This window comes from Heliangelus exortis, chromosome 1 (genome assembly GCF_036169615.1).
Source record: "Heliangelus exortis chromosome 1, bHelExo1.hap1, whole genome shotgun sequence".
Classification (NCBI taxonomy): Eukaryota; Metazoa; Chordata; class Aves; order Apodiformes; family Trochilidae; genus Heliangelus; species Heliangelus exortis.
The window spans coordinates 85,443,643-85,469,403 of record NC_092422.1 but is presented as its reverse complement, the minus strand read 5'-3'; the positions used below and the strand labels follow the sequence as shown (position 1 = coordinate 85,469,403).

The 25,761-nt window shown below is 40.5% G+C and overlaps 1 protein-coding gene across 2 annotated transcripts in view; it reads left to right on the top strand.

Moving 5' to 3' along the window:
- The first annotated feature begins 180 nt into the window (after positions 1-180).
- The window catches only part of LOC139799423 (amine oxidase [flavin-containing] B-like), a 53,201-nt gene continuing 27,620 nt past the window's right edge, over positions 181-25,761 (top strand). Inside the window, exons 1-3 of one of the 2 annotated variants that reach the window (XM_071751453.1) lie at positions 181-334; positions 18,841-18,935; positions 19,905-20,042. In XM_071751453.1, coding sequence (XP_071607554.1) covers positions 289-334; positions 18,841-18,935; positions 19,905-20,042 — 279 coding nt within the window. In that variant the 5' untranslated portion in view covers positions 181-288. The remainder of the gene's footprint in view (positions 335-18,840; positions 18,936-19,904; positions 20,043-25,761) is intronic. The other variant, XM_071751464.1, reaches the window with a different exon arrangement.

The window sequence follows — 25,761 nt, the reverse complement described above, 5'->3', positions numbered from 1 at the left end:
GGGACACCATCTCAGCTATCACCGTATCGGGGAAAGCTACCCCTCAACCCGAGCCCTGCTCGCCCCATCACCGGGCGGGCCCGCCCCCCCGGCACAGCGACGGCAACGCGACGGGACGCGCCGCCTCCACCCTACCCGTGCCTTCGCAGTGGGCGGCGGGAGGCGGTGCCCATCGGAGGGGCCGGGCGGGGCGGGGTGAGGGAAGGTCCGCCTGGGGAACGCCAGAACCGGGTCGGAGCCGCAGCGGGAGGGAGGGAACGGGCAAGGGGCAGGTGCGGAGGTAGCGCCATGGTCGAGAAATACGACGTAATCGTGGTCGGGGGCGGCATCTCAGGTGGGTTCGGGGGGCGGCGCGGAGCGGAGCGGGGGGTCCTGTCAGCCCTTGAGGCGCCGAGCCTGGGCGGGCGGTGTTCGGGCGGGGCGGCGGCAGCCGGAGCACCCCCGGCTCGGTTGGACCCGCAGCGCCCGGCCGGGGGCAGGCGGCGGTACCGGCGGAAAAGCTGCGCAGAATCTCGCCTCCTCCCCGGCCCCCCGCGGGTCTGCGCCGGGAACCTGCGGTGTGAGCGCGTCGCTACCGGCTCGGTGAAGCTGGCGAAGAGCCTTCCCTCTAATCCAGGCTGAGTGCCACATGGTGCAGGCAGTGTTCTGTTGCTTTTTCACTTTGTTCTTTTTTTTCTTATTTATTTATTTAGCTATAATTTTATGTAGTTATATATCATTTAGTTATGTTTTTATCTGGTTGTATTTTTATTTAGTGGTATGTTTATTTACAGGTTTTTTTCCTTATTTTTTATTTCGTTATTTTGTTGGCTTTTACATTGACATTTTTGATATTTTTGTCGTTATTGATACAACAATCTATTACTATTATTATTGATATTACTATATAATATTATCATTACCATCCTCATTAATATTATTCTTAATATTATATTATTATTATTATTACCATCCTCATTATTATTACTGCTACTGTTATTTTTCTTGTTCTACTGTCCAGCCTCAGCATCCCCTGAACCTGTGTTGTTCTTACTGGAGCCCCTGGAAGTTTTGGGCAGGCGAGGCTGAACATACTCTGCATCCTCTATGCTGAGCCCAAGGGTGGTATGCAGGGGCCTTCTGTCACACATGAGTAGTTTAAACCTCAGGGTGCCTTCTGTTTAGAGCAGGTAGAAGCATGAAGTAAAAATGCCAGAAGTCATCTGGATTATTTAGTAAGTTTCTAGTTTCTCATTCAGGACTCATGGGTTTGAGATCATGAGCAGTCTGGCAGAAATGAGCATTGGGCCTGGGAGCCTTCTTGCACTGGCTGGCAGTCTGCTGCTTTTAACCTAATACTGACTAGAAGAGCCCAGTGCCTGCCCAGAGTAAATCTCTCTGTGGTGCATCTGTCAGAGATACACCTGTCAAGTAATCTGTGTGTGTGTGCAATAGATTTTCTTTTTTTTTTTTTTTTTTTTTTTTTCTGTGCTGTTGACATATCAAACAGGTTCTTTTGTCCTGATAGCACTGAGAGGTATGGGAGTGCCACAGCTCCTGTGCTGTGTGTTCATCCCCTTAGTGCATAATGAGCATGCATATGTCCACATATCCAAGTAGTATATCTTGGCAAACTGCAAACAAATTACTCAAGTTGTGTTACAAAGCATGACTTGATTAATCCTTTTTTTACATGGCTTTTAATTTCCATTGTTTATTTACATATAATTCGAGATGTCTGCTTAGCCATTATAATAATGTGTGCAGCATGTAATTTGAATGATGCGCAAAAATGAAAAAGATAATTGTCTGTATTTCCAGAGGATAATTCTGTGATGTCAAACTGCTGAATAATTACTGAATGTTTCACATATGTTTATGGGATTAACAAAAATTAACCATGGCTTTTTTCTAAATTGCAGTTGATTCTGAACATAGTGTTATGTCTAATTTTTAATTTACACCATTTCACAGTGAAAGTAGATTATGAAAAATTAACCAGTGGTAACTCTCTATTCATGCCTTCTAAATGAAAACATTTCCAGTGGCATGTTTTTGTAGTGCAGCAGTGCTACAGGTTTCGTCCCTTTGTTGCATGAGTTAGTGTAACAGCTTTTAATAAACCCTTGTTTTTCATGGTTGCCATGGGAATATTTTCAGCACGCTTGCACAGTCCACATATGTTTTTCTGAAAGAGCAGTTGGAACAGAGAGGCAGTACTATGTTGGATTAAATTATTTTATTATAGCAGAGAGCATCAAGTGGTGGTGGTAGAGGGGCTGCGGGGGGATGGGGAAAGAACTAGTTTTCTGTTTACTTACTTTTACACCAAATCTTCACCAAAGCACTCAAGTTTCATGCTGTAGTGACTTTACTCCTATACTTCCACACCATCTGAAAAAATATACACACACAAAAATTGTAATTGCTTCAATAGTCAATAGCTTCAATCACTTTCCATTACCTACTGTGTACCAGTTCTATATCACCTCTGTCTTCTGCACACACATTTCTCTGTGAATCATTGACCCAGCAGCCAGGTGATGGACCTATGGTTTTATATCTCCTTTCTGTGACTGAAAACACCTGCTGATGTGCCAGACTGCTGCAGACAGCTCTTCTGTCCATTGGAGAATGTATATGATTTTAAAAATGGGTTGCTCCTTGGAAACCAGGTTTGTCACTGTTCCAGATTTCATGTGCATTCCCTCAGAAAGTCACTGGTTTTGAGCCACCTGGGGTGCAGCCAACTGAGACTTTCCTGCTACTGCCTTCAGGTGAGGAAAGCATCAGTCGGTGTTTGGCTGTGAAAGCTCTTGTGACCTTCAGAGTAGGTGTCCTTGAGTTAGCCTCTACAGCCATAGGCAGAGGGTAATCACAGGAGAAACAAAGAGTTGCTGTGCTGATGTGAGGGTGCGAACAAATGTGTTGCAGAGGAGCCATTCAGCTCTGTATTTTCTATTTATTTATTTATGTTAATGAAAGCTCTCCATCTGCAGTGCTCTGACCCTCTTTGACAATAGTTCTGCCCATCTTTAATCTAGATTTAATTAGTAGGATTTCAGATTTAAAGAGGAAAAAAACCTCATAATGAAATAGGAGTGCAGAGGCCTTCACAACCCTGACAGTCACTGTTCTCTGAAGGGGCTGATGTTTTCTATGAAGATCCCACTTCCTTTGGTCAATCACTTTCTGTGTCCTTTATCATAGAATCACAGAATCATAGAAAGTTAGGGGTTGGAAGGGACCTCGAAAGATCATCAAGTCCAACCCCCCTGCCAGAGCAGGGTCACCTCCAGCAGGTCACACAGGAACACATCCAGGTGGAGATTCTGCTGCCTCCCTGGGCAGCCTTTCCAGTGCTCTGTCACCTTCACGGTGAAATAATTCTTCCTTATATTTAGATGGAACCACCTATGCTCCAGTTTATAACCATTGCCCCTTGTCCTGTTGTTATTCACACCTGAGGAAAGTTTGACTCTGTCCTCCTGGCACTCACTCCTTACATGTTTATAAACATTAATGAGGTCACCCCTCATTCTCCTCTTCTCCAAGCTGAACAGACTCAGCTCCCTCAGCCTTTCCTCATAAAGGAGATGTTCCACTCCCTCAATCATCTTGGTAATTATTTCTGGTTTGTTGAAAACTAAAGACTAGAACTAAAGAATTGGTTAATTTTAGTGTTATGTGATGAAAATCTATGCAAAATTAGTCTTAATTGATTTCTTGCAAGTCTAAAAAAATGGAAAATGATCTCTGGCATCTCTGAAGATTCCAGATAATTTCAGTACAGTTATTACAACAATGAAGAAATTCGAGTAACAGGAGGATCTAATGCGGAGTAGATTTTGTTTTATGAGTAAAACTTCTCCTGAAGCTCTTGAAATATTAAGAAATGGTAAAAATTAAAAAGGAATACTTGAGAAGAAAATGTTCCAACTTAAACATACATAGATGAAAATGCTATAGCACACACTGTATGTAGTATGTCTGTCACTGATGAATATTTAATACAGAAACAGCCCTCATCTATCTGGAACTTGCATTGTCACAGCTTCTTCAGTTTGCTCACAGCTTGTTTTCTTTGGAAAACTTCTTAAGCACTAGGGTGGAAACAATTATGAGAAAACTATGGGGTTATATCATCAAAATTGCTTTTCTTTGTAATTAATTGAGATGCTGGTGGCAGGAATTTTCTTAAAGTTTGAAACTTGGAATCTGTTTGGAAGTTTAACTTAAAAACTTTCTCTGAGTTCTCAAAACTGCCTTCCTGTCTGCTTTTGCCATGGGAACTTCTTTGTGGTTTTTTGTTTGTTTGTTTTAAAATAAGTTATCAGATTTTAATGTAATGTTATGTGGGTTCTTTTTAATAAAATGCTTCTCTTAAATTACTGATGCACAGATTTTACAATTAAAATGAGGTTGAATGATTTTTTCCACCTGAAATGTGGGGAAAAACCCCATTTTCTAATGACTGTTACTTGAAATATGCCGTTTTCTTATTCACAAGCAACTTGTCAGATTCCTGTAAGTTTAGAACAAAAGCCTAGTATAAGATAAAATATTTCTAATGAAAATACTATATACCCATTCTTGTGTAATAGAGATACCACTGTGCTCTATACTCTTCTTCTTAAGTCTTACTTTGTACTTGTATCAGGATCTAATACACTGTATAATTACTTTAAAAAACAAAAATCAGGTCAGGTCTTTTGGGGGCTGTTATCTGAAGATGTTTAATCTATTATAAAATAGACTGAAGCAGATGGCAAAATTGTTTTTCAAAATAAATGTAGGACTTAAGAGAAGTATACAAGAGAGAAACTTCCCCTACTTACTTATTGATGTTTTCTTTTTGCTCCCTGGTAGTAATTTACAGCGATATATTAGTCCTTCTTTGAAAAGATAGTTTGCCAAGTGAGACACTGTTTTTTGGAGAACATTACAAACATAGCAGTCTTATACTAGATGCCCCTTTAAAGAGGGAAAACCTCAAACAAAACCACAATGTGGGCATGGACAAAATAGCTATAGCTCTGCATAATGAAATGGAATGGACCCATCTGTGAGTGGGCTGGGGATACCATGAGGATACCTCTGAGGGATACCACCCTGTCTGGGATGTTCTGGATTCCTTTTGCCTGAGAATATTTCCATATCAGCTGACATGAAGAAGCTCTAATTCACATTTTCAATTGTCTGTCTCTCTGTCTACCATCATGTGGTTCTTCCTTTTGTATTAAATGACTCTTACAGCTACTGCAAAGGAATATACGGCAGTTATTTAGAGCCTACCATTCTGCTTCCGTATTTTTCACAAAAATGCTAATTATATACAATAATGGGACAGAAAGCAGATGCATCATGTTGTGAGATAGTTGGGTAGCCTAAGCAGCAGGGACAGTATTGTAAGTCACTGACTGATATGTCCTAATTGGTCTGAGAGTTGTTTTGATAAGTAGCTTTCCATTCTACCTGCAGGAGCCATCTCATCTCCCGAGGCTTAAAACTAATGTGTCACTATGGAAAGCTTTTCCATGAGCTTATTTAACCACTATGGTATTAGGGAAAGTTCACTCAGTCTGTTCAGCAAAATGTGAGAGCCACGTGGAAGGGGCAAAAAAGGTAAGTTATGATGGAAAAACTTTATGCAAGGGTTTCCTGGGAAGCTATTACAGAAATAATTGGTGGAGAAACAAAGTCTATATGTAGCAGTTAATGCTAGGGTTGTGAACTGAAAGTCTGCAGGATTTTCTTACCTGTACTGCTGAATTGCATTTTTTTAATTAACAAGATTAGGCACAGGAGAAGGTTAAAGTTCTCTGTAAGAAAGTTCAGTCCATTGCTTACTTGGGAAACCAGCCACAGTGGCACTGTTAGTTTGTTAGATTTGTCAGGGTTCAGTCTTGCACTCCACTAGAACCTAATTGCACTACAGGTAGGTATTAATCTGCATTACTGTATTGGTTCAAACAGGGGTGTACCTTGAGCACATCTCCTGATTGACCCTGCTTAGGGCTACAGTGTGTGCTACAGAGCAGGTTCAGGACATATGCATTGGATTCTTTTTTGCATGAGACCAAATGGGAAGACATGCTCCATGTCCTTTTGAGCTCTAGCTCCTAATGGGGACTCTTCAGCCTGTAAGACCATATGAGAGAGAGTCTGAAATAAAGCTCCTTTCATCCATGTAGTATGGATACTGGATATTCAGGATACAGCTGCAGATCTTCTGCATTATTTGCTAAGGTAAACACTGCTAATTTCCTGTCTTGGGATAGTAGTAACATGGAAAGATGAAGTGTTTCAATTTTGTCCTCGTCTTCCATGCAGACACAGTTTAAAATAATTTACTTGATCATCTTGACCACAGACATTCACCTGCATCCTTTAGGTCATCTCTGTGTCTACTTTTCTTCTTTGATTTTCTTGTAGCATCAAGAGACCGCCAAAAGATCATGTGCTACGTACTTGTGAATTTTGATTTGCTTATTTTACTCCTTGGCACCACCAAGGACAGGAGTAATTTGAAAGACACATGATTCAACATGCTTTGCCCTCTCCCCCCTCGCCTCAACCCTCCAGAAGCAAGGGACCATAGTGTCAGGTTTCCAGCAAGTATCAAGATACCAGTTGCCACCGTGCTGTGGGTCTGGGCCAAACCCGCAGTCCCGGAGGCTGTGAGGAGCAGCCCACTGCTCTGGCTGAGTCCTGGGTGGGTTCAGGCTGTCTAACGTGATCTCAGGAGTATGCAGGGTCTGAAGGACAGCTAGGGAGGGAGTGGAGGTGGTGTTATTCAAAAGTGGACACCCGGCAGAAGCAGCTAAGTCGGAATGTTTGTACTGCCTGAGTGTAAGTGCCTGAGCAGTGCGGGCCCACACAGCCCTGAGCTCTCATCCCAGAGGTAAACTTCCAGCAGGAAGGATCATAATATGTAGGATCATAAACCAGCAGGGAATTTGCACTGTATTTACACATCTTACACAGCCACTAATGACAACGAATCGGGTCTTATGCATAATTTAGTCAACAGAGAAGGCTTTGCTTCTTCAGAAGTTACTGTTCTGTGTGTAATCAGTCTGGGTGATCTTGGCACACTTCCCACTGGCACAGTTTTCTCCTCTGTGGTACAGCTGACAGTAGTTAAGCAGTTCTGCTGCTTAAAGTTAAAAGCCACATTGTCTCACTGCCCCTTCCCAGAAGGGGAGCAGCTTGCTTTTGTGTTTAGTCTCACTTCTGTAGCAGCTTCTTCACTGAGTGCACTGATGCAATGGTAAAGTTTATTGTGGCTATTGAAGTGTGCTGAGCAATGCCATGGTGGATTGAAGACCTTCCTTCAGGTTTCCCTTACAGGGAACGTGTCTTGTTTCCCTTACAAAGTTCTCAGGTTTCTGAAATCAGTTGTTGTGCAGCTGGGCTTCAGTTTCTGGAGGAAATTGTGTTAATCTGGTTACAGTTTCAATATTTTCATTTTTTTGTAGCCATTTTTGAAGTTGACATGATTTTCCTTCTGGGCTGATAACCTATTTCATTCTTGTAAAGTTATGTCATACATTAAGGTTTTTGCTGCCTTCTGGGATGGCTTGTTAAAATGTGATCATCGATCTAATTGAGTAGTTTTATTTTCTTAGGCACAGATCTGTGTTTAAGTTTAATAATTTTGTAATTGTGTATGACCTTTGTTTAAAGACATTTTTTCTGATTTCAGTGGTCAATGAGAGTGCACTGCAGTACATTGGTATTTAAACCATGAATGTCTTTTATATAGCCCATCCATGAATTTTTCTTCCATGCAACCTTTTCTGTCTTGTCAGTTTTCTGTTCAGAAAGCTTGCTTAAAAGTAATGTCTGTGTGAAGTCCCTTAAAAATGTTTTTGCTTCACAAACTTTTCTTATGACCCATATTTGGGGCTGGAGTGCTGAAAGGGAACAAAAAGAGGAATGGGCATCAATATCTCAGTTTTGGAGATCCTGAATTCTGGGTAAGTTAGTAAGAAGGAGAAGTTGCATTGACTTAGTCAAGAAACAGTAATATTGTTATTTATGGAAAAGAGCCAGTTTCCAAGGAGGAAGAGTGAATTATTTTCAGGGACAAAGCTGCCCATGGGAATTTAACCCGTCTTTTTTTTCAGTCCCATTTCTTCTTCTCTCCCCTGCCCTCCTTCATGCTGCCTCCACTGCCAGAAAGATGTCCTTACAGACCTTGCAGATTTGTGGGACTGCTGTCCCCCTGCACCCACAGCCCCAAGGGGCTCAGGTGCAGGTACTTAGTGTCAGGAGGGAAAGGCTGTCAGTGGCATCAGGTGCTTTCACAGCTATGAATGGAAAGCAGGAAATTGTTTAAGGAAGTGATGGGCATCAGGATTTTTGTAGGGGGTCACAGTGTGTTTGCTTAGAAGTGGGGGCAGGGTGGAAACAAAACATGCAGATAAACCCTAGAAGAAAAGGTAGTCCAGTCCAAAAAGTTTGAGGTCTTATGAACTACTTCTGGTAACTGGTATACATGGAAAATGTATATGCTATTTTTAAACACTGGTTTAACACTGAAGAGTCTGGCTGTTGTTTATTGGAGCCTCTTGCACATTGCAGCTACAAGAATGGTTGTGACCAGTGTTTGATTCTTGATATTCCAGGTGGTTATGGAATTCCATGAAATTTTAATTAGTTTGAAACCTGTTCATCTTACAAGTACTACTTTGTAATATTCAGCTTTTTCACATTTTTCAGTTTTCATTATAACTCAGCTGAGAGTGAGTGGGGTGGGGAGAAAAGATGCATTAGTAGCCTCCTGCCTCCCAGCCATCTGGTCTTTATCCTGATGGGACAGTTCATATGTAAAACATTGAATGCAGTCTATGCGATTGACTACACACAGCAACAGCTGAATAAACAGCCAAGTTCATACTGTGCATTATGATTACCTGGATAGATGGCATATAAACTTGCATCCTGATTGCTTGAGTGACAGATCTTTGATTGAATGCATTTAATATTGGAGCAAGACTCTTCTGTTGTTCCGGTATGAGTTAATTTTTATGAGGCTAACTTGACTGGAGGCTAAATCAAGGAGTTATTCTTAATAGTGAACACAAATGAGGAAAAAGTGTCAATTATTTTATTTGACACCTTAGATGCTTCTCTTTTTTTCTATGCTTCCTTCACCTTTGTTTTCCTGCACATTGAATCAGAATGATACAAATCTGAGAGTAGCATTATTTCTTTCATAACACATATGTTTTCATTATTTCTTTCATAACACATATGTTTGTATGTGCTGTTTGGCTTGTGAACTTTCTCCTGCCTGCACTTAAGCAAGGAGGGAAGACAGTCACTTGAAAATCAGCTTGTTCACTGATTCCCTTTTGGGGTTCTCTGGATGACATCTATGTTTTCAGCCTGTGGTATGTCAGCTAGGGAATGGTTTATCCTGTCAAGATGTGGAGAAATGAATTCATGATGTCAAGAAATGAAGTGTTCTTTTTAGGATATCAGCAAAGAGCTGGCTAGCATGTAAAATGATTATATAAGATACTGGGAAGGGGTGAGGTTCAACTTTATTTTTCAGTTGTTCAAACAGATAACTTGTAAACTCTACAAGCTAGTATAATCTAGCCTGCATGTGCATGTATATGTGCACTTACCTACTTGTATACGTTTACTGTGATGATAATAGGAATTTCCAGAGAGTCACTAGGGCACTGCTTGGTAGATATTTGAAAGTGACACTGCAATAAACCCACAGGTATTAGGTGCAACTGGGTGAAGATAATTAGCTGAAGATAAGAAAACATGAAACAAAATGCATATCCATGGAATGGTAGCTCTGCTGGTGGCTTTGCTAGCTGTCATGAGAAGTGACCTTCTCTAGATGGATGTCTGAGTCACTAGATACTGGGGAGGCTGGGTAATCACTTGTTACTCTTCAATGTCAATATATGGTAATGATAGTCTATTTACTTAAGTTCACATCTTCTATTCAGTCATGTGTTTTGAGCATTTACTTTCCTCAAGGGACTAAAAAAAAAGAATTATTTTCTTGAGAACATGCAAGACTTAACAAAACAGATAAGCATTTCTCTTTTGAGGCAACTGCTGCATAATTTCGCAAGCTTTCCAAATGTAGCTTAGTTTGTTTTGTTTGGGTTTTTTTCTCCACACTGCTCTGTGTGGAAGGCAGAACTCTTCTTCAGAGTAAATCTGGCTGTATTTGCTTGTATATCTCTTCATAAAAGTAATGCCTGGAAAGATGCTTTTAGTAAACTACTTGTATAGTGCCTCAGCTAGTTCATTGTGCTAAGCTTTGTTTGTTCCAGTGCTGCGATATGTTTGCTGTAGTGCTACCTGGTCCCTCAGTTCTCTTTATCTCCTTTTTTTATTCCCTCTGTCTCTTGTGTTTTGAGGCAGCCCAGGTTGGTAAACTTGCAGAAAGGGATGGCCTAAGCCAAACAACTGAACTGCAACTGAAAGTGTGAGCAAATACTGCAGTGCTGCTACTACTATTAATACAATTAACTCATCGGTGTATCCTGGGACCATAACAGAGGACATGCAAAATGTGTTTTAATTTTTTTACCTGACTGGAGCCTAGACTTCTGACTCTTCCTTTTGAAGTGCGACGTTGGCATTGAATGGGTTCACCACTCCATGTGTAAGATGTGACAGATCCATAAAATGGGCGCAATACTGGGTTAATACTGATGGATACTAGAAATACTCATCCTTTGAAATGCTGGAGTGTTCGGTTTCATTGATCTAAAGATTCATTGGAAATGCTCTATGTAAAAAAATACAGTGGAAACTAAAGGGAAGCCCCGTGCAATGGCAGAACAGCTGTGGCTTCAGTGCTTGAACCTGGGCACCACCGCACTGAAGGCGTTGGGTTTCCAACCAAACACTCAAGCTGTCCTTGTGTTGGTTTTGGTGGGGCTTGAGCTCAAGGCAGCAGCACTTTGCTCATCTTACTCATAACTAGCAGGGCTCTACATCTCCTAACAAGGTGTGATGCCTGGGACAAGTATAGGCTAGATGTTCTTAATGTTTTTTTTATAAATATATACTGTTCTTTTCACCGTGGGTGAATCATCTAGGAGCACTGGCAGGAAGAAGAGATCACAGAAAGTTGAGACTAGAATTTATGCTCACATAAAGTAGCATAAACTCATGGAGACACTCCTGCTGACCTCAGTGATGAGGTTACAGAACCAGCTCTCAGGCAGAAAAACTCATTACTTTGACTAGACAATGAAATGCTAACAGAAATAAATTACATTTGCTCGTAGAGTGCTGTATCCTAGGCAGGAATGTTTTGTGCATTGTACAAATATTTTAAGTAAATGTAGATTTTAAGCAGATTGGTAATGTCTCTTTTTCCCCCCTGGGATTTCTGAAACTGTAATTTTATTCCTTTATTACTTTTTAAATTCTCTAATGTTGCAGGTGAGTAGTATTCATTTTAATGGCATCCATTACTGCACAGTGGTACAGCTTAAGGAGAGAGAATATCTCCCTCCATGATCAAAATACTGGGGTCAAAGAAGAGTTGCTTTGATACCTTTCAGTGATACTGTTCAGCATGTGGTGGTGAATCATTCAGAATACCCAGGACTGCAAAATTACAGAGCCCCAGCTCTACCACGTTTTTAGGTTCTAAACGATAATTTTTGTATCTTTCTTCCATAAGATTGAATCAGGTGTCTGAAGTACCTTTGTAAACATGGCCCAGATTAGAGGAGTTAAAAGGTTACCTTCACCCTAAAAGCACATGGCTGTTGATGAAGAACTAAGTTAATAAAAGGGATCCTCAGGTTGCAGTACCTCATTGTCCTTGTAGCCCTTTTATTTTGAAAACTGTTGGCCCCAAGATAACATTTAGAGCAATCTGGATGCTGCGTACCCTGTCTTTAGAGGACTAAGAAAGCAATGAAGGAGGAAAACTGACTACTGTTCGTGCTCACCATTTTTTGATAGCACAGCCTGATGAGAACTGAGTTTCAGGCAGTATTCTTCTAGCTATCTCTGTTGTAGTGCTCTTGTTACAATTCTAAATATGTCCCTTGACTTTATAAAGGGACAGTATTCTTCACAGGAGCAAAATCACTCAACCTCTTCATAATGTGAGGGTAGTTAAAAAAATACCTGTGTCACCTTAATTCACCTAGACCAAGGGCCAGTGTTTGCTTTACTCCTTTGTTTTAGTTTTCATTTTGCTGACAGTCCTTATCTATCATGCCTTCTAGGCATTGTTGTCTCAAGCCATTATTTCAATTAAACCAGTTTTGGCTGGCTAATGATGAGTGACACAAGTAAAGGTGACCAGTGCTGGGCTCAGTCTCTCGGTGGCAGAGCAGTAATTGGATTGTGTTCATTAGAGCAGTCAACACAAATGAAAACAATGCTATCAAATTGCAGTTTCTAACACAGTAATGCAATAAAGAAACTGTGGAAGATTTGAAGGAGAAAGCCCACTGGGGCAAAATGGCTGCTTAGCTGCAGATAAGTTCATGCCTTTTCTCTGCTTCTGCCCTCCATCACTTCAGTATTGCATCTGTAGTGCAAACTGTATCCTACTAATGGCACTGAATTTACAGGATATTTTTTGGACATCTCTTGAAAGGAGGTCAGAGAACCCTAACTATAAACAAGGAGGTTTTTTATTTGACCTTTAGACTAACTAGCTCTAAGCAACACAAATAAGATTCTTTCATTAACTGATCTAATTTTTACATGCTAGGAACTTACCCAGAGGCTATTACAGGTCAAAGGAGTGTTTTTCTGCATCCTCTCAAATTTATCTCAATTGCTTGGGGCATATTCCTTCGTGTTTCTTCCTATTACACTAAGTCAAGTGCAGCAGTTTTCTTGACCATTAACAAAAGGGTTCTCCTCAAATGTTCTGTGCTGGTAAGGCAAGTGGATTTTGTTTCATTGGGTACAGTGCAGCAGTTTTGGTCAGATTCATTAATTTACCATGTGCATTTTGTATGTATTTTTGAGAAATGGAGAATTGGACATGGTTAAGCAAGAGTTACTGTATGCAGACAACTAGTAAACAGGGAAGATGTGCTCCCATTGTGATCTCACATAAGTGCCAGTTTTATAACTTTTTGTAGGTTTGGCAGATGTGATGTTTTTTCGTAATGTTTCAGCTGTTTCAGGTTTCATGAGTTTTGTGAGGCTCATCAGTTTCATCTGGTCAGAATGAGACTTAGAGACAAGATCAAGAATATAAATCTTGAGATTTCTAAAAATAACAGCTTCAAGTTGTTAAATGTCCATGGACAGAGGTAGTCAGGACTAATATTTTTGAATCCTCATGTTAATAAATGCTTGAGTCTCTTTACCTTAGTGACCCTGAACTCAACTCTTCTTTGTTTGTATATAATACATCATGGTGTGTTTCCTTTTCTTGCTGTCAGTCTTGTGAAACAAGACATTTACATCCCACAAGTTTTCCATTCACCCCTGGGCTTGGTCTGCAGGCTAAAATTATGCTGTTTCCAAGGTGCATTTTGTGACAGATCCTCATGCCAGGCTTTGTGCTGTGTTTGTTTGCTGCTCTGGAGCTCGTCAGGCGTGGGCAAGCTCAGACTCTCTGGGCTGCTCTGCCCTCTGGCTCTGGTTAAAGGAGCATCTGGTACCTGACATCTTCAGACAGTGATACAGAACTGGCTGAACAGCCTGAGAGCAAGGAAAAAGTCCTCAAGAAACTCATTAGTTTTGGCTCTGTTTACAAGGTTTGTTACAGCAGCCACTTCTGCAGACAGGTTCCAGCTCTCCGGTGGCTGCCGGGAGGGTGACTTGGCGTGCAGCTCCTGTGCCTGTGAACACAGGGGGAAAACCTGGTGTTGGCCTCTGCTCAAACACATGATTTCAAGGGGGAAAGCTGTCAGCAGTTACCCGAGCCCTTGCAGAGCTTGTTCACACATATGTGTCTAAATTGTGGAGGAATTTAAGTGTTTAAGTGTTAAGCCTCTTTTAAGTGTTGGATGTTTCTAATCTACATGTACAGCTGATGCTTCTATGCAAGTCACAAGTGTCTGTAATCTGCTACAAATGTTAAAACTCCCCTGGGCAGTACTCTGTGAACTTTGGTGTGAAGATAAATTAAAGAGGAGGAGAGAGGAGTATCAGCAAATTTGTTGAAACTGAGGAAATCCAGGTGTGAGAAGGGAGTTTTGCAGTAAGATCTGCAAGTAAGTACAGCACAAGTAGGATAGCAGCCTTTCTTTCTGGTAAATTTACAGTTTTAGTAGGAGAGACAGGTTTAAGGTTATAAAGTAAAAAAATTTTTGACAGCCCTCTTAGAAACTATTGAATTAATTCAATTGCCATTGAGGGATTTTCTTTGCTCCCTACACTAATTTAAATTTAGAATTTGTAGATTATTTTAATAATCACATATGAGAGAATAAAAGATTTTTTTTCTCAGAAGGGAGGTAATAAACATGGTGTAATATATTAATAAAGTAGCCATAATACAGAGAAGGTACATCAAGAAATGTTGGGATCCCTTCAGAAAGAAACTTTCTTTACAGCTTTATAATCTGTCCCTCTCCAATTTACCTGCCCTGCCCCTTGTGCACTGCAAGAGAACTGGGTTTAGCCTAAGGGAGAAATAAAATCTTGCTGATGGGCTTGCCTGCTGAGTATTTGTTTGTGTATTTGTTGTCTAACTGTCCAGTGTATGACAAAGGTATGCTATGAAAAAAAATAACAGAATGGAAGAAGACTCAGAGATCATTTAGGGAAGTTATTAGAGATACAACTTCTAGTGAAATTTTTGTGAGAATGCTAGAGTTAAAAGGTTATTGCAGTAAATTTGCAGATTCCAGGCAGAATCAGACTGGTGTTACAAACTTTCAATCATTTAAAAAAGAAAATTATTTTTTTTTTAAATTTTTAAAAAAATGTTTTTTTGTCAATCCAGATGCAAGTTTGGATTCTGCCTTAGCAAAGAAATTTAGGATTTTCTCTTAAAAAAAAATAAATCAGCTGTTTTTTTACCATAAGAAAACTTAATGTCAGGAAGGGAAGTGAGGTTATAATGAAGCTGTTTATTCAAAGGGTGCAGCTGAAAATGTTTAGCAGGTACAGAGATCTCAAACAGGAAAAAAAGTTGGAACTGAAGATGAAATAATTTTTATTGTGATTATTACATTTGAATGAGACCCTTATGCATGCAGAGTGCTGCATGGTGGAGAAATCATTTTCATGGCTTGAACTTGCATTATGAAATTCTGGGGGAGGCAATCTCTTGCTGGTATCTTTGAGTGGCTGCAGTTGGGTACCAGGTTGCTATGGTAACGGATGAAGGCATGCCTGTTTAAACATCCTCTAAGCACAATGGTATTTTCAGCCTAGGGCTTCAAATAAGACCTGTCATCTTTCCTTCTTTGTTGTTTGCATTAATTATCTGTCTATCAGTTCTCTGAGCAGAAGTGCTGCTTAACCGGGCGTTTTCTACCGTATATTTATATATGTCTCCCTGTTGCCCTTTGAAGAAAGCTGACCTGCAGTGGAAACTGGACCCAGTTATTGTCCTGCATGAAGTGGTGGCACAAGTGGCATATTGCAATTTGGGGCTGATTCTGTTTACATAGTGCTTGAAAGGAGGAGAAGGTACCACTAGGTGATGAAACACTGTGTACAAGATCAGAACAATAGCATCAGCAGTCACGTTTTTGGGTGAATTTTACATTTTAATGCAGCTGTTTGCCTCACTTGTGAGGAAGGGGGACAGTTTTAAAGATCTGCTCTTTGCTAGTGATACGCATGAATGTGAGAAACCAGAGGCAGTGCTGAACTGTGAAACTTGTAAAGGGTTAAACTTCTCAAGATATCTTCCATCACATGTGATAGATTTTCTCAGGCTTTGTTTCACAGACTTTGTGCATGCTCTCTTGGTGACATTTGGTGTTTTAAGCACAGAGAACCCACTCTGACTCTTGCCCAGAAAAGAGGTTATGGTTTGTAGGAGTTTCTTGCAACAGTTCTTTGCTTCTGAAGAACAAACCTCATGCCCCAATATTCACGTGCTAGTATTCATTTCCATTTTAAGATGGTTTTGTTGCTGTTTCTGGTGCCTTATCTGTCCTTGTATCACTTTGGCTCGGACATCTCCCTCTGCAGCATCCAGGCCTCTTGGTTTTATTATAGGAGCAGTCCAAGAGCCCATCTGGGGTCTTGTGTACAGTTCCAGTGTACAAGTATGGGGTGATACTGGTGATACTGGACTTCTGTGATTCCAGACATGGAGATACTAAAACCAGCAACATTCCCACTTGTCAATATTGCAGTGTAATGTGGTATTTGTGATGTCTTGCCTTATTCTGTAGTGTCCATGCTGTGAGACCTTTGCCATGCCATCTGACCCTTCTGAGCCTTTGCCTTCACTTCTTTCACCTTTCTCTCCTCTTTCACTTTTGTAATGAGGGAGAGGAGGAGGTAGAGGTTGGATGTGTTCCCCGCCTTTGTCAGCAATGATCTGTCTAATTTCTCCAGCAAACTTTGAACAAGAAGAGAGTTGTCATGTAGGTGAGAGAGGGGATTGGATCACCAGCCCTTAAAAAGGATTAAGTGATCAGGTGGTGCTTAGTTTGACAACCCTATAGGCCACACCTTTTACTGTAGAGTGAAGCCCAAAGGATACATCCCTGCATCTACAAATATCTCATCTGCTGAAGGAGCATGGAGCAGCATGTTATTAATGAGCTCAATCCTCCCCTCAACATTGGTTTGATTTTCTGTGTTTGCATCAGGAAAAAGTGTTACCCATTTCTAACAGGTAGATCTGTGAATGTATGGGGGGGGGGGGGGGAAAAGGTGGCATCTGTCCCAGAATAAATAATAGGGAACAGGCAGTTGGTAGGTGCAATATAGGAGATAAAAGGTTCATAAGGAAACAAGGAGGTGGTGTCTCGGCTGACCACAATGAACTCTGTGTTTTGGTTAGGTCTAAAGAGCTGCATGAGCCTTTCATGAGCTTCTCTGTCTAGTCAGCTCTTGGAAATTAACTGCCTTTTTCCCAGCTGTACTAAAGTGCATGTTCATTAGATACACAGATCTTGTATTCCTTAATTGGTATTGGTAATTGAATATTGTGAATTGATTAATTGATTAGTCAGTATTAGCATTATAAGCCAACAGAAACCTGCAGTGACAACAGCCTTCAGATGATGAGTTCATTCTGTAAATTTTTAAGAACTGCTATATCAATCCTATCCCAACTGATGAAATATTTGGGTTTGGTTTTTTTTTCCCTCTGTAATTGGGAAGTTACATTTATTTTATTTAGGAATTTTGTTGCCTATTTCTTCATCAGGAGACAATCTCTTTTTGCAAGTTGTTTGAAGGGGTGGTCTGTGTTTACATATCATGACTATTTTCTCTATTTTGTTCTGCCTTGGAATCCTGAAATATTTGTGAGTGTAGTCCAGACCACTGATCCAGACAGATGTTTTTGCAATATAATTTCCTCAATCAGGAAGTACAGAAAGACCTTTATCAGTGTCATTACTGGTTTTCTCACTAGCATTTATGTGAAAACCCAAGATAAATAAGCCCATGAAAGTAGAAATAAAAGCAGGACACTACTGTCTTTAAATAGAAACATATGCTGCTTTTCTTTAGAAAATTACAAATATTTTAGATAGGTGGGTCTACACCATTGTCACCTTTTTACAGATGGGGAAACAAAGAGCTTAAGTGATTTACCCAGCACAGTGCAGCAGGTTCACTGCAGTGCTGGGAGCAGAACCGGGTTCGCCTGCTCCTGAGCCACCAGGTTATTCTGTAGTACATTTAATATCTCTTATTTATATTCTTTCTCTGTCCAGGGCTGTTATATTTTCTTCATTATTGTTCAGTCAGGCCATCCTAGCTTTGGTTTAGCTTCTGTTTTTCCAAAAGCTAGAGCTTTTGCTGTTTCTTCTGTGGCAGCCTTCTGCTTGGAACAATCTGCTTGGATGACTCCTTCTCAAAAACTATGTGTACTAGGACACAGAGAGAAAACTGATTAACAAGGCAGAGAGCCAGAAAGGATAGATAAATTATGATGTGTGAGTGTGTGTGGCTTATAGCTCAACTTAATTCAACGCATCCTATTGGTTCAAGAGGGTGACACAACCCTCTGGAATATAACTCGTGTCATCCCACTCACATGTGGCCGAAGTAAGGACCTCAGTTCTTATAAATCTCAGTTTGTGTGATGAAGTAAAAGGCAGACATAATCTTAAGCAGCTGAGCAGTCGCAGGCTGCATTCCCTCTGTGTTATGCAGCCTTCCAGGTTCCCTTTTTTTCCCACAGTGGCTTGGGACGCTTGCTTGATGCTAATATTTTCTTCTGCAATTATGAGGATTTATGGCATCAGAACTGAAATGAGATGTTCCCTCCTGTATTCCCATTGTTCCTTCTTTTGGTGTTTCAGCTTTAAGAATTGCAAGTTTGAAATAAGTGTGTGAAGAAAATGGATGAAGAATGAAACAGTGTTTTTGTGTACATTTACCCATATTTTTATTTTTGTTGCCTCACACAAAGACACAAGATTCTGTCTCTTCCCCAGTGAGCCCACTTGCTCTTCAGTAGAAGAAACCTGTGACCTGACTGGGTGGGTCCTTGGCTAATATACTTTATAATACTCAGATCTGGAATGCAAACACTTGTGACAAGCTTCAGGAAAACTTTTGAAATTTAGGACAGTCCTAATAAAAGTTCTTCCCTTTTTTCTTTTTTTTTTTTTTTTTTTTTTTTTTTTTTTTTTTTTGGGTTATAGAAGATGGTGTTCTGGTTTTTGAGAACAGGTGTGAAAATCCTGTGTGCATGATCAGAAGTCTGCTTCAACTGGTTTTCTTTTTGTCTTTTAGGTCTCTCAGCAGCCAAACTGCTGACTGAGTCAGGCTTGAACGTGGTGTTGCTGGAAGCTAATGACAGGGTTGGTGGAAGAACTTTCACCGTAAGGGTAATTATCTCCAAACCCATTTATACTAATTATATGTACATATAGTTTATACAACACATATGTATAATTATACACATATATGGTACATGTATATGTGTATATATATGTGTATAGTATACATATGCAATATGAATAGTATACATAAATGTATTTATTTATCTTTCTTGCTAGAGTACCTACTTGAGGGAAAATTGCTAGAGTACTAGCAGGTGGGAAATTTCCCGATATTGTCCTAGCAAGAGTAGGATAAGACTGGTGTGATGGAGAAGACAGAAGAGTTCTATGTGATTTGCAGGCTCTGGAGTTATCAATCCTTTCCTATGGGAAGTAGAACATGATTATCTGCATTTCATAATAATTTTCTGAGGAGAGATATGGGAGAAATCTCTATGAAAAAAAATAATGTAAGGCCAACCATGCCATGAGGAGCCTTGAGCTGAACCATAACAGTGATGTTGGGTAGAGGAAAGACAAGGGTGGCTGGGAACTAGAACCAGCATGTCTCCTTTCACTTCTTTACCTTCTGCCCTACCAGGACAGGGAGACCCCCTTCCACTCTGCTCACTAGAAAAGCTTACCTGTGCTGCTTCCTGATACAGTCTGTTTTGAACTGGTTGTTGGTGAGATGCCTGACTGACCAAGAATCACACAGATGTTCCTTCCTGGCTCTGTCCTTCTCCCTCTGCCTGTCAGGCTCTGCCCTCTCGTGTGTTTGTTAAGGCTGTAAGGTAACAACAGGCCAGCTAACTGGTTATGAGCTCCTTAGCTGACAGTCTCAGTTATCACCATACCAAAACTCCACCAAAGAACTGAAGTTTTCCACAGGGAGAGGAATCTTGGCCAAAATACTCAGGGAGTGTTTTGCTTAAAGAGTTTCTCTGGACTGCTCTTTTAACTTGTGTGCTATTGACAAAGGGCTTACCTTTTTTAATTTTTTCCTCCCGTTTTGTGTGTTTTGTTACAAACTAGAATAAGCAAGTTAAATATGTGGACCTTGGAGGAGCTTACGTGGGGCCAACACAAAATCGTGTCCTGCGGTTGTCTAAAGAGTTAGGAATAGAGACATATAAAGTGAATGAAGTTGAGCACCTGATACACCATGTCAAGGTAAGATGCTGCCTAGGCATGCTGTTGTAGTGATCTCCCTCATTGTTTTCCATCCATGCTGCAGTGGAGTTCAGGTGTGCAATATCTGAGTTTCTTGGAGAAAAATAAATATGCTGGTAATGAAGAACTTGAGCAATTTACTATGTGCCTACACATCTACGTGTACCCTGTAGACATGTGCTGTTAGCTGATGCCTTGGTTCAGGTCTGTGCTCTTAGTTAAAACCTCTCAAAAGCTTCATTGTTGATAACCATCTCTGATGTATGCTGTATGAGGTGTCTGAAAGTCCTTTTTGGGAGACCTAGAAGTATCTGCAATCAGGCTGAAATTTTCTCAGGGTGGGCTTCCTAAACCAGTGACAGTTATTGTCTTGACTGGAAGAAATGTGGGAGGTTAAATCCAGCTTTGCTGATGGGGAAACTAACAGGCAGAATAGAAAAAGGCATTGTAGTAGTAATTTGCAATAGGCTCTAAGAGTCAAATGTTGCTATGGAGGCAGATCTAACCGGTCTGTTCATGATCTGAAAGAGGACAGTGATGGCAAAGCTGTTGAAAAAGCCCACGCATACTCAATATTTGTACTATGCTTTCTCCAAAAAAAGGATTTTCTCTTTTCCTGATATAGACCAGTGTTGCACTCCCACAGAAGGGAGAGTCCCTGTGTTAGTCCTGGGGAAATTAACATCGAGTTTCATTATATGTTTACAAACACTCATTGCACAATGACTGGCAAAATATTTGTCAGATAGTTGACTTTTGACCAAAGGTTAAAGAAAACATTGACAGATATAAAAACAGCAATAGAGAAGAGGTGTTCTGCTGTTTATTTTCCAATATTTTTCCCAGTCAATTGATATTAAAAAGTGCTGTCAAAGTGATTTGCTTTGATGACTGTCCACAGTTACTTCTAGTGTGGATACATCCACACTGTTCTGTTTTGCATGCCCCTGGCATCACCCAATCTAGTTCACTCTATTTAGCCTTCAGAGTCTCCTCAGTAGCAATAAGAGGTCATGCCATGATGGGAAACTTTAATGGCAAAAGACAATTGACGTGGTCAGTCAGGATGAACAGCTGTCAGGGCAACCTAGCTGGATTTCCATGGACAGTGCTGCCAGAAGTCATGGAAGCCAAAGCTGAAGCTGACATTTGGGCCCCATCGATTGTCAGCAGCCAGTCAAGCATGGCTACTTGCTTGGTAAGCCAGACCCCACTTTCTTTTAGGATATCTGGGGACCAGCATCTGGGGGAATATTGGTATTACTATGTTGATTCAAATAATATTTTGTTTTCCAAGAGGCTTTTAGAGTGAGGAAAACAGAGAATGGTGCAAAAAGAGTCAGGTCTTGCCAAGCAAAATCTGTCTTTACCTCAGTCACAAGTGTCTGACTGCATGAGTTGCTAGAAGTTGCCCATAGCCTTTTACCATCATCTGTGGATACCTTTTAGCCCAGGGCAGTGAGTGCTGGTGGCAGTCAAGTCTCTCAGCTTTCCTCCCTACACAGCACTGACAGGACTTGCTGGCATTCAGGGATGTGTCCCAGGCTTGCAGAGGATGTATGGATGTTGGGTGTAGAAAGGGCCTTGAATTGTGACACAGAGGCACTAGGACACAAGTTGAGGGAAATTATAGAGTAGTGTGGCTTGCATCCAGCTATCTAGAGGTGGCAGATGCCCCTCTGCTCCTGGAGTCATTCAAGCCATCCAAGGCTGCAGATATGGGGTGCTTGCAACTTTGGTTGATGCCTGCATCTGTGCAGACAGATCCTAGGGGAGCTGTCAGGAAGGCTGAGGGCCTGGGCTGGTTCCAGAACTTTTGCTGGCTGAGGTGCTGCCATGGCATGCTAAGGGTCTGCAGGCTGGATTCAGACAGAGTTTGCAGACTCAGGCTCCCTATATGGATACCTGTAGGAGAGCTCCTGAATAGAGAAATCTGTTCAAGGACTCCGTGGTAGCCAAGCAGGAGATTGGAAAGGAGATATTCCACAGTAAGTAGCTCCTCCTTTGAATCTCCTAGTTTCACTAGTTTTAAATCTTTTACTTCTTTTTTGCTTCCATTCATACAACTGTGGAAAAGTATTATCATAGCTGAAGAATTACTTGCAGTTAAAGAATTAGAAGATCAACAGTGTATAGTAAAGGCACGGTGTTTTGTGGCCAAATCACTGCAATAATCTCTAGCTTTTTGCATTTCATGTAACTGTAACACATTCCTTGCAGATTCCTTACTTTCAGCAACAGGGCTCCCAGTCTTCTTGTGCTTCCTGAAATTTAAGCAGCCCTCTAAAGTCATAGCTTGCAAATTGGATTCCAAGAAATACAAAGGTCCATTGTCCCTTTGTGAATTTGAATTCACAAGCTGACCTAAGCTTTGTGACAGTGGCCAAATCTAATTAAATTTTGAACGACAAAATTCTCTGTGAACCCAGAGAAGCAATGAAACCTAAAGATTTTAATACTTCTATCACTACTCTCTCAAGCATCACAGTGCATCTTTTAAAATCAGCTGCTCTTTTTATATATACCCAAAGGCAAAATCCAGCCTTTCATAGTTAATTAAATTAATTTTAGAGGCTTTTTATACAAGTAATATATGCAGCTTCTTTGTACTACAAAATGAAAAGAGTGCATTTTGTTGATCTCTGGGTGGGTCTTTGCTAATTAGGCTTTACAAACTTGATTGGGTTCTGTGGTTTCACCCCCCCCTTTTTTTTTTAAATGTCAGGTTCTATTATGTGATTGTTTTTTGTCTTACTTCTGTGTATGATATTTTCACAGAAACTTGAAATTATATTTTTCTTGCCCAACACTTTTTTTCTTTCCCTCCACTTGTTTAGCAGCCTTTTTCACAGTCTTTGAAAGGAGATTAGTATGTTCTTTTCATTTGTGTAAATACTGGTTCATTAGGGAGCAAATTATTATAGCTCTGCAAATAGTATTTGGTAGGCAAATTACTGCCTGAGCACGATTGCTTTTCAGTAGCATAACTGAAGTTAGATTCATAAATCCAGATTTAAGAAGCAAAAGAACTATCCTAGAAGCCATCATCTCCTAACTGTAAGCAGCTGTAAAACACTTGTTAAAATAAGATAAAACTAGATAATTTTCCCTTACCTGCCCAAGAGCAGATTTTGGGCCCTACCTTAGGTAGGTAGATTTGCAGCTTTTGACTGGTGATTTTTTTTTTTGTTTCACCAAAACGAAACTTTTGTCTTAGAAAAACAAACAGAAGTATATAAAGTTGAAGAAATTTTTACCTGTGCCGTATAACAGTCCCTGGAAAAAAAGAGTTGAAATATGAAAGTATGTCCATTATTGTGAAGGTTCAATGATACACATATTTTCTTTGATAATTCAAACTGCACTTTGCTTTTGTGCAGTCCCAGCAGCCATGCAACTTTCTTGCATTTTAAAACACAAATTTATCAAATGGCACACAGGTTCCTTTGGTGAATAAGCTAACAGTGGAACTGGTTTACTCTGCTACCCACAATCTGTGAAAAAAAACATTTCTTCATGTGACTGGCTTGACAAATTAATCTTTTTAGAACTTGATTCCTTCAGATACAGTCAGCATGATCCACTCTTTGTCCAGTTGTGGTGCCAACTGAACACACTCTGGTCCCATTTTCACTGATGGAGAGACTGAATGAAAACCTGGCAGGGCAGCTGTCAACAAGCCTCCTCTTACTGGCCACATTAGACCATCAAAGATTATTTCTCAATATCAAGTAAAAAGCCTGTGGTAGTTCTCCAAAACTGTCATTCCTGCACCTTGTCATTTCTTCCATGTGTTTTTTCTACCAGAACTTTTTATGGGATAAGTCCATGATCCTGCCTGGAATTTCCCTGGATTTCAGTCTCCTTGCTACAAAGTGGTGATTAATCCTATTAATCTCTGAATTGTCTCAATGGAGACTATGGATAGTGCCAACACCTGGCTTAGGAAGCTGCCTATTTTGGTAGTTTATTTCACCTGGAACAGTCCTGCTAGTTGTTCCTTTCACACCAAAAGGCAGGCTTGGCATTGCACACATCCCTGGGGTGCATGTGTGTGTATCTAGGGGTATATTTCAGGTGAAAATGCGGGGTGAGACATGTTGCATCCCCTCCCTACTCATTGGACAGGCTCTTGACAGTGAGTTGCTGATTACTTCCTTAACTCAGTTAAGTTCCCTGTGAAGGAATGGAGTTTTCTCATGCCTGCTCATCTGCCAGCAGCACTGGCTAGAGCTGGCCAAATGCATGTCATGCCCTCTTTAAGTTTAGCACACCTCTCATAAGCAATTGGCATCTCTGGGGAGAATGATGTTGTGTAGCTGGTCTGCAGCACATTACTGAAGGTGAATTTTTACTCTCAGACACACAATGCTTTCAACTAGGACCACAAACCTGCACTAATCTTGATGGGTTGTATACTGATCCACAACAGATCTGCAGAAAAAAAAAAATTACATTTCTCTTGGGTGTTATTAATTTTACAACACTATTGTGCTTATTAAAATGCAGTTTGCTGGGTCTTGTTCGTGAATAAAAAATGTGATGGTCCTGTTGTATTGGGATTTAATTAGCATCTGGGCAAGTAACTCCTGGTATCTAAAGTTAAAAAATTTATTGGTGTTTCCTCTGTGATATGAGCGACATATGCACTGAATCTAAGCAATATGATTTATTTAAGATTTTAACCCATTTCCCTGAAAATCTAAGAGCAGTATCTCCTGGCATAGTCTGTATTATACAGTGTAACAACTTAAATGGATTTTTGATTGACTAAATCACTTTCATTTTTCCTTGTATATCTTAATTAGAGTGCAGTCAGACAATGAAAAGTTTGTGAGACTGTCAGTTGCCATCAATTTAAATGAGACAAATGGCATCACATCTTTTGCTTTTTCCACTTTTTGCTGACAATTTGTAAGTGAGAATTGGGGAACTGAGAAGAATACATCTGAATCCTTAAGAAGCTGGTAATCTGTTATACTGAAAAGGAAGCCAAGTAAGTTAAAAAGTGGTTCAATTACTACAGGGCTTTGGCAGTTTTACGAGTCATTACTGGAATGCAGATCTTAGTTATTTTAACATTTTACTTGAAATGAGGATGCAAGTGCCATATTGTTAATCATATTTTCTTGTAGCCTCAAAAGTGAGTCTGAGGACTGGATAGGCTGAGGCTGGTGAAAGCATTTTTGAGACGCCCACAAGGGATATTTTCTACTCTGTGAATGAAGAGCAGGCATTGGCAGGAGTGTGGGAAAAGCTGTTCTTTTTTGGTCTCATTGGACATGCCCTACAAATAAAAGAGCATCTTTGCTTTTTGTGCCAGCCACCTGGCAGTAATCACAAGAAAGAAGTTAGTAATTGTATGTTTTTAATTAAGAGATGGGTAATATTTGCATTATAGCAGTCTGAAAGAAGGGAGATAATGTACAGCAAATCTGCGAAGTGATCTCTTTCAAAGGGGCCTGTAAAGCAAGGTCTTGCAAGGGATGTTTATTGATCAATAAGACTGAAAGATGGGTTGCTGTGACCTAATGGTACCACCAGGATAAAAATAGGAAGAAGAGCAAACTGGAAATAAAGTATACATTTCTTAATCAAATCCAAATGGAAAGAAAATTCCTCAGTCTTAGCCCCTCCAGACCCTAGGGTTCCCTAGGAGATAAGGAAAAGCAGCTATGTTTCCACCTAGCTTATTTAATTTAGGCTGCTCAGGGAACAG